The sequence below is a fragment of the Charadrius vociferus genome, unplaced genomic scaffold (genome assembly GCF_000708025.1).
Source record: "Charadrius vociferus isolate BGI_N301 unplaced genomic scaffold, ASM70802v2 scaffold917, whole genome shotgun sequence".
NCBI lineage: Eukaryota > Metazoa > Chordata > Aves > Charadriiformes > Charadriidae > Charadrius > Charadrius vociferus.
In genome coordinates this window covers 414,814-423,151 of record NW_009649175.1, presented here as the reverse complement: position 1 = coordinate 423,151, position 8,338 = coordinate 414,814, and the positions used below count along the sequence as shown (strand labels likewise).

Genomic DNA, 8,338 nt, shown 5'->3' with positions numbered 1-8,338 from the left:
AACATTACCAATATATGCATTTTTGTGAATAACCAAATGAAAATTGACAGAAAAATAATTTCTCAGTGTTTGATGACATGCTTCTCAGTGCATCTATTGATCAGAGTGTTTTTCCACGTGCCAGTATTGTACTGCTCTAATGATACTAGTACAGTTGACGAAACATACCCATGTGGATGCAGCTACACCAGTAGAAACTCCTGCCAGACTTACTCCTTCTCTTGCAACAAAAGGAGTTGCTAATAGCAAGAGTATAAAGTGTCTTTATTCCTGTAGAAATATACCTTTGGGCTTACATCAAAGCCTAAGTTTTAGCAGCAAGAAAAACAAATGAAACAACGTTGCTAAGAGGTGTACACTGCTGATGTAACTGGACAGATGACAGTGTCTTCCTGTTGGTAATTCCAGCAGGTAACTCTCCCGGGGTTTGTGGTACATAGTATCAGCCAAAAAACTCACAGGACCATGATGTAATCAGGGGGTGGACCAATGGAACTGAAACCTCTGAAACCAGTTTCGCAAAAGAAGTAGTGATCTGCTGGATCTGGTACAATTTTTTGAAAAGTACAGCTCAGCTACATTTCACTCCTGACTAGAAGCTGTGGGGTTTTTTTTCTTTTTCTTAGCGAGAGTCATCATTTATTCTCAATATTAATCATATCTTTCATAACCAAGTCTTGCAAAATACAGCCATAAACACAAACAGAAGCACATGCTGGCTGAGAGCTTGTCCATTGTATCAAACACAGCAAACTGAGATTTCACTCACAAGTCACTGTCCTGCATCACATTAAAATACAGTGATATTTCAGAAAGAAAACACCAACCTAATCTTACTTCAGATAAAAAACTTCTAAATGAACATGCTGTACCTGAGGTTATATAAGCTGAAGTACCGAAGAAAAAATGTTTTGCCATTTTATTTGACATGCCTTATACAGTGTTAATTTCTAAAATAAATTTTGCTCAGTTTCCCACAAACACTAAAAATAGGCAGATACAACTGTAAAATCACAAAAATCGTCAAAAGTGGTATTTCCTAGTAGCCCCTCCTCTGCAAAAGAGCCTGGTTTTCAACTTGATGGGATCAAACAGAACAGCTGTTCAATGAAATAGTCTTAAAAAGGGCAATTTTGTTGCAGTTATCAAAATATTTATGTGGTTGTTGCATTCTGAAATTGCATGTGTGCAGAGAATATCCATATGCAAGGCTTCCTACACCCTGCTCTTAACAGTGCCAGGGCAGAGATTTGCATATCATTAGGACAGGCTGGATTACAAACACTCAAAGAACTCGAGGAACAAACCCTCTGTGTGCGAAAATGACAGAAAGCAAGAGACCCTTTCAGTGTGGCCAGGAAAGGGAACTGGAGAAGCGGTTTGCTGTGCCTTATCGCAGCCCTGAGGTCACCTTTGAGGTGACTGAATTAATTCAGAAGTTTCTGTTGATTTTCCTGAGTAGACCCCTGACTCTTAGGGGTCAAAGAAAATCTCTGCTACTGAAAAAAATTACTGGTCTGTGTAGCAATTAGTCAACATAACTATGAACACTGAAAACTAAAGGGAAACATGAATTGCATCTCTGCGTTCATACTAGTGGTCATCAGCCTGTCCTACACCAAAGGATCTCTCCACCCAGCTGCTGCCAGCTCCCTGCGGTATAAACCGGCTAACGTACGCGAAGCGCAAGAGAGACCTGCTCACACTTACCCTGCTCATAGGCCTCCATCCCACTCTGGTCAAGGGTTTAAGAGCACCGAAAGGCAGAAGGTAATAGAGAATAGTCAGAGGCCAAGAACGGAGTTTCAGAGCAGGCCTAGACATACAGCTTAGCTGGCCCAACCTTCGCCTCAGGGCCAGCTGGGGAAATTGCAACCTGAAAGATTACATACACAACATAAGAGGGTCAGCCATCTCAGCTTCCGAACTGCCAGCTTCTCATAGCTGGGGGTGATGTACTCCTGCTAATCTTTACTTTAACAGTGACTCTGCAAGTCTTTACTCCTTCATTTTGATCAGTTCTTCCCATTCCCAGTTTAGAAATAGAAGACCAGTTTATCTCAAAAAACAAAACAAAACAACGATCCTCTGTCCCAAAAATGGTGTTCACTCTCACAGGTCACATTTTATGAATGACACCCTCAAAAATTAAAGCCAAGATCACTTGCAGGTGACATTTGAAAAGAAAGTCACAGCCGGTTCATCCAACTAATAACGTCACATGATAGTTTACAGTGGAAATAACAAAGAGCAAATGTTCTTCTTCCAAATATCAGATTACATCCCCAGAAAACATTTCTTGTGACTGCTTTGGCTGTTGGATAGATAAAGTGGACAGCAAACAACATTCTGAAAGCTAGGAATCTGTGATGCTGGGACTTTAATAAGAACTCTACAGAGGGACAATTTTAAGGAAAAAACAGATACTCTGATGAAGGAAATCCTTGAAACCTAATAAACTGAGGTCCCTCAGAGGGTTCATGGGGTGAAGGCACCTTGACTAGATTGTGCCTCAAGTTGTATTTTGTATCACAAAAGATGTTGGTATCAAATTTACACACACCTGTTGGTCATTCACTAACTTTGGGAAAGAAGTACCTACTTGAGAAACAACAGGATTGGCAATCCTGAGTTAATTAATACATTTACATATTAAGTGATTCCAAAAGACATCTTTCCAGGTCTTAAAACCTTCACTGGGTACCCTGGTTTTTAACAGAGAACATGGACAAAGCTGATACTGCTAGTGCTGCAAGATAATCTAGTTTCCATAGCCCAATAACCAACTCCTTTGCCTCACAACCAACTGCATCTATGATGTTTTGTCATGTGGATGTCCTGACTGAGAGGAAACTCATTTTGTACAGATGTCCATGGGGAGAGGTTGAACTCACAACTCTAACAGGGAAAAGCTGCTCATCTTATTAGCAGAGGACATCATGGGCCTCAGTTCAGACTCTTGCAGGAGGTCTGGATGAGAGACCCTTCAGATCCCCCTTTATTCTTTGGCTTCCATTGGCATTTCCAAGGACACGTTATCAAATAAAAGCCTCCCTACCTTAGGGCAAAATACTCACATCTGGGCACTGACTTAAATCCTGGCTAAGAGACTGTTCCCCACACACTGCTGAAGGCAGTATGCCTGCAACCGGGATACAGCTGCGTGCACACACCAACTGCAAGTGGTGTGCACCGGCTGCTCTGAACAGCTCACTCTCACTGGATTATATGATATGAAGGTTGAACGATAAAAAGCTGTGTATGTCCTTCCAAGATGGAAAGAAGATAGGAAATTAAAAGGAAAATTTCTTGCCAACACATTCTTTTCAAAAGTTGGATCAGAATTAAAATACCAGGCAGGCAGGTACAACTGTCACCACTTTGGGATGCAAGATGGTGCTTTTGGCTCAGAGATTTTTTTCTGCAGAGAACAACTTCTTTCATGAGAATTAATAAACAAAAAACAGAGAATGATCTGTGCATCACAATGCAAGGGGGGAAAAAAAACAAACAAAAAAACCCCCAAGAAGATGAAGTGCTGTCTCAGCAGAGGTAAAGCCGGCTTTCTTCTCAGCAGGAGCTGGGCCTGACTCGACATGGGAATAGGAAGGGACGCTGCACATTCTTCCTCCCATTCCTACCACCCACCAGCCTGCAGTCTGCTGGTGGACTGGCGGGGCCGGGAGCCGGGTTGCCAGCATCGAACGCAGAGGTCCCGCTCCCCCTCCCGTGGCTCTCCCCCCCTTCACTGCAGTCGCTCATGGACCAATCCCTGCAGAGCTGCATCCTGGCAGCTCGCTCCAGAGCCCTCGGGCTTCTCACTGCCTTGGCCTGGTTTCAGAGCAGTCCCTCGCTAATTTTTCCATTCTCCTAGTGATGGAGAATAGAAAGGAAAGGAACGAAAGCCTCCTCATTCCCCTTGTCATATAACAGCCTGCCCTTCTCTGCCAATTCAATGCATAAGGAGCTTTGTAGTAATTAGGCCAAACAAAAGCTTTGCAGATGGCTGTCGCTCCCTCTGCCCAGAAACCCTCCCATCCTCCCTCCCTCGGATTCTCCCTTCAGTCACCATTCCTGCAAAGCAGAAAATACCGAACAGTACCTGAAACGAGTTCTCCTATTTGGTGTCCCACCAGCAGAGCCAGCCGGGCCTGGACTCTCCAGTTGTGGGTGCTGATCCCCGGCACAGCTGCTGCTGCCGCCGTTCCCTGAACGCAGCCTCCGGACATGAATTTTAACTTTGTGGAGGTTGTAGCAAGAGGGTGGAGGGTTAGATAAAGCTTTATAGCATCTCACCATTTCCCTGTGTGCAGATCTGGTCCCTGCAGGGTGTTTGACTGACACATCGTCAGGATGATGGTTGGTTGCAAGGCTCAGTCTTTTTTCCTCTACCTCTCTTTCCTTTGCTTGCTCCGGCACAGGAGAGAGGACACGGCGTCACAGTTCCTAATTCCCTCGCTGGTTTGTCTCTGGATTCCCCCTCTGTTTCCCACTTGAGACTCTGCTACGAGGGTCGCAGCTATTGCAAACAAACAGGCATTGTGTCATATTTCAACATCCCACTACAAAGCCGACTCTGCACAAGATAAAAACGAGCTGTCCGTATAAGCAGTCCTTGCTTCTCCCTAGTCAGGGTGGCCATTGAAACTCAACTCTCCAAAAAACACCCTGCAGTCTCGTGCTGCCGAGCAGCGATGTGCTACAGTCAGAGGAGCAGCCAGCTGGCCTTGCACAGCTCGCCCCAGAGCCGCTCTGAATCCGAGGCTGGGAGGAGGAGTGGGGCGGAGAAGAGGAGGAGATAACTCCCAGCTTCAATTCTGCAGTGCAGCAGCTGCCGCTAAAAAGAGTTCTGGACTGCTGGGCACCAAAAATCCTTTCCTGCTCTTAATGTCCAGCTTGGAAAGAAGGAAACAGAAAGGAAAGGAACCCCCTTCTATTTTACCAACCTTACCAGACACCAACATCCATCTCCTGAAGTCTCTCTCCCTCTCAAAAGACTCACATGGTCAGCAGGTAAAGGACATTCTTCTACAAATACCCAGATATTTAGTGAAATAAGCCACTTTTAGGGCCAGCTTGAGAATCAGGTATAAAAGTGTTAATGTGTCTATTAAGTGACACTCAGTACTGTCACAGTTTTTATGCCCAGTAGAACTAAAATGCAGAACATGAGTAAAGGAGGCTGTTTTGGTTTTGGTTTATTATTTTTTTTTTTTAAAGACAAAAAGCTGCACTATTTCTATCTGAGCATTCTGAATATACATCAATTCCCTTTGACCCTGCAGACCACGTTTCCAACACAGATTTTCTGCATCTCCTGTTGACTGGATTTGGATGAAACTGGACCCCTGGTGCAGAAAGTGGAAACTGGCTGGCTACATCTCACCTCAAGATTAAACCAAATACCCAGAACACTTTAGGGCCTAACTCTCTAGCAGCCATCCATTTCACTTACATTTTCTGTTAAAATCTCAGTTTAAAAATTATAAATTCCTTTGTTTCCAAAGCTCTCTAAACACCATGACAGCTGTATGGCTAATACAACAGATAAAAAAGAGCACTGGTACTCTGATGTGAGAGGGAAACATACTCCTTCCTTCCTGAGCCCTGTGCCAATGTTCTCTGTTTTCCTATTTAAAATAGCGTTCAGTCTTTCTCTGGCTGGCACAAGAAACTCCTACACAACAAGAAGGAAGCCATCTGTATAGTAAAATGATGAAAGCAGTTACCCAAGATCTCATCAAAATTCAAAGAAAAGCAGCGAGGAGCACAGGCAAGTTAGTTCTCTTGATTTGCCAGGAACGTTAGAAATTGCCACCATTAAATACTAAATTTTAAATAGAAACAAGCTAACTTGACATCATTTCAAAAGCTGCTTCATCAGACCAAGATGAAAATCATTTTCACACTGAACATGCGTCTTCATAAAACCGTGGAGACTTCATTCGTTGGTTAGGCCCTGGCGAAGCCAGGCAGGAGCAGGCGGAGTCCCCAGCCTGTAGCCTGCCCTTTGCGCGGGCGGCTCGCAGCACCCGGCCATGCCCAGCTCCCGCAGGCCAGGCTGGCACCCTGCTCCCCGCTCTGATCTCCTCCTCTGAGGACCTTCACCTGTGCATGACTTTGCAGAAAGACAACAGAGCAAACAGAAGTCTTATCTACATTTTCTTCAGGACTCTTCCCTCAAGGATAAGGGAGCTAAACCCACAGGCTCTTTCAGTAGAAATTCAATCTCGTTTCCCAAAACATTTTCAAGAAATTATTATATTCTAGATTGAACAAGCCTGGGTCTATGAAAGCAGGGAACAAGTTAAACAGCTCACCTGCTCCCTACAAAAGAACGTTTCAATGTCCGTTCAACAGCCAATGCAGTGGGGACCATCGCCCTTCAGTTCAAAACAAAGTGTGGTGCAAGAGATTTCTCTCGTAGGAGGGAGAAATATTGGCGTTAGAAGTTTTTCTCTACTTCTTCAAAAAAATGAATTCAGATGAGTAAAAAAAATCTATGTTTCTCTTAAGTTCTGTTCTACTGACCTCATTACATTCCCCAAGATACAAGTACCCAAGTCCTGCTTAAACGCTGACATATATGGCAAGTTGCCATCCCTGTTGTGGCTGCCCCAGAAGCAATGTACAATTCCTATAGCGTAAGAAGGCTGAAATGAAAAATCCACGATAAGTTTACCTATTTTCCGTGGGGAAAGGAACAAGAAACAGTGATCAACCAGCTCACGACTGACGAACTCACATAATGGCATCTCAATCGCTGGATTTCTTGGATGCAGGCAGTGCCACGAAGCCTGTTAGTCCCAGACTGTCCCACCTGTCTGCGCTCACCCAGAATCCACATTAGGTAAATAAAAGCAGCAGTTACCAGCAGGTATAAATCCCTAGAGAATTATTATCTAATAGAGAACTGCTAATCTGCCAGCTATGCAATACTATTCTGCTCTGTCAGCTCAAATAAGCGTCAAATCCAGTGACCCCATTTAATTACTTGTCTTTTCATTACTACCTCAAGCCCTTCCCTCAAGTTTTAAAAAACGATAAAGCAAAGCATTTGCAAGAAAGACTAATCTGCAACCGAACTTCAAACCTGCAGTCTCAGTTTTAAATCATAAGCATGAATCATTAGGCTTGGCATGCACTAGTCAAATGCTCACAGCCCTCTGGTCACACTTTCTACATTTGGTAACGGAACTACTGTTTAAAAAATGCACCGTAGGCATCCAAATGCTGAATTCTGTTTAAGTGCCAGCAAAAATAACGTCTTGCAATCAGGGGACAGTACTCAGTGACCGTTTATTAAAGACCCCGTTCCTTTCCCAGCAGCATCTGTTTCATTTCAGACACGTAATCCCAGCTCCCACCCAACCTTCTCGGGAGCCGGCCCAGCCAGAGAAACACTGGATGCTCCACACCCATTCAGGAGCTCCTGAACTTTGAGAACATAACAAAACTGCTCTCATGCTGCCGGGGAAACCCCAGTGCAGAGCTGGCGTCTGCCAAAGCCACGTGATATTTGAGCAGCGCCTTCGCTTCCAGCTCGGCCAGCGAAGAGTTGGCCAACTGTACCGCTTGCCGCAGATTGAGCAGTGCTGGCTAATGAAACGTACCGTGCTCTGCTTTATCCACCTTTGATTTCCAAAATTCTTTACTTTTCATATGAAGAATCCTTTCTGTATATTTTTTCTTAATTTAATTTAAAAAAACTGATCATTTCCCCCTAATTTTACATTGCTGTTTTAGTTGTATTCTATAAATAGAGGAAAAAAAGAAGTGGTATTTTAAGCTAGCCATAAAAGGTTGGGTTGTTTTATAAACTTAAACCTGAATTCTGTGCAAAAAGCCTGTTACGTAGTCTCAAAGATCTCTTCTGTGAAGCAAGGGGAAAAAGTTTTATTTACTTTTGCAAAGCGACATGGAAATTGATGACACCTTAAATACCCTGTTTAATTTTAATATTGTGTAGTAATATTTTCCATTGCATATTTAAACCCTCCCCGTATTTTCGGTTAAGACACCCGTAGAGCAAACTCTCTGTTCTGTACGGGGCCTCTCCGGGCCGCGCACAGCGGGTCCCATCTGCCGGCGGCAGCGGAGCCCCCCCCGCCACCCTCCCCCCCGAGCGGGGCCAGTCGGCGCCGGCACTCTGAGCTCCGATAACGCCGGTCCAAGGGACCGACGGTGTTTAAATCTGCTAGGAGATTACACATGAGAGTCGAGACTTTGGAACATCTCTCCTGAAACTTCCAGCAAGCCAGAGACAAACGATTATTCACTCCTCGGCCATCGGACCCCCCCGCCTGCCCCTGCAAGCCCGGCGGCCCTTACCTGACGC

At 44.5% G+C, this 8,338-nt stretch overlaps 1 protein-coding gene across 2 annotated transcripts in view; it reads right to left on the bottom strand.

Annotated features, from left to right (window-relative positions):
* PISD (phosphatidylserine decarboxylase) overlaps positions 1 to 4,766 on the bottom strand; it is a 9,444-nt gene extending 4,678 nt beyond the window's left edge. Inside the window, exons 1-2 of one of the 2 annotated variants that reach the window (XM_009888575.1) lie at positions 4,103 to 4,766; positions 1,711 to 1,876 (exon numbers count right to left, since the gene is read on the bottom strand). In XM_009888575.1, the coding sequence (XP_009886877.1) occupies positions 1,711 to 1,876; positions 4,103 to 4,299 (363 nt within the window). In that variant the 5' untranslated portion in view covers positions 4,300 to 4,766. The remainder of the gene's footprint in view (positions 1 to 1,710; positions 1,877 to 4,102) is intronic. The other variant, XM_009888576.1, reaches the window with a different exon arrangement.
* Between the last annotated feature and the right edge of the window lie 3,572 nt (positions 4,767 to 8,338).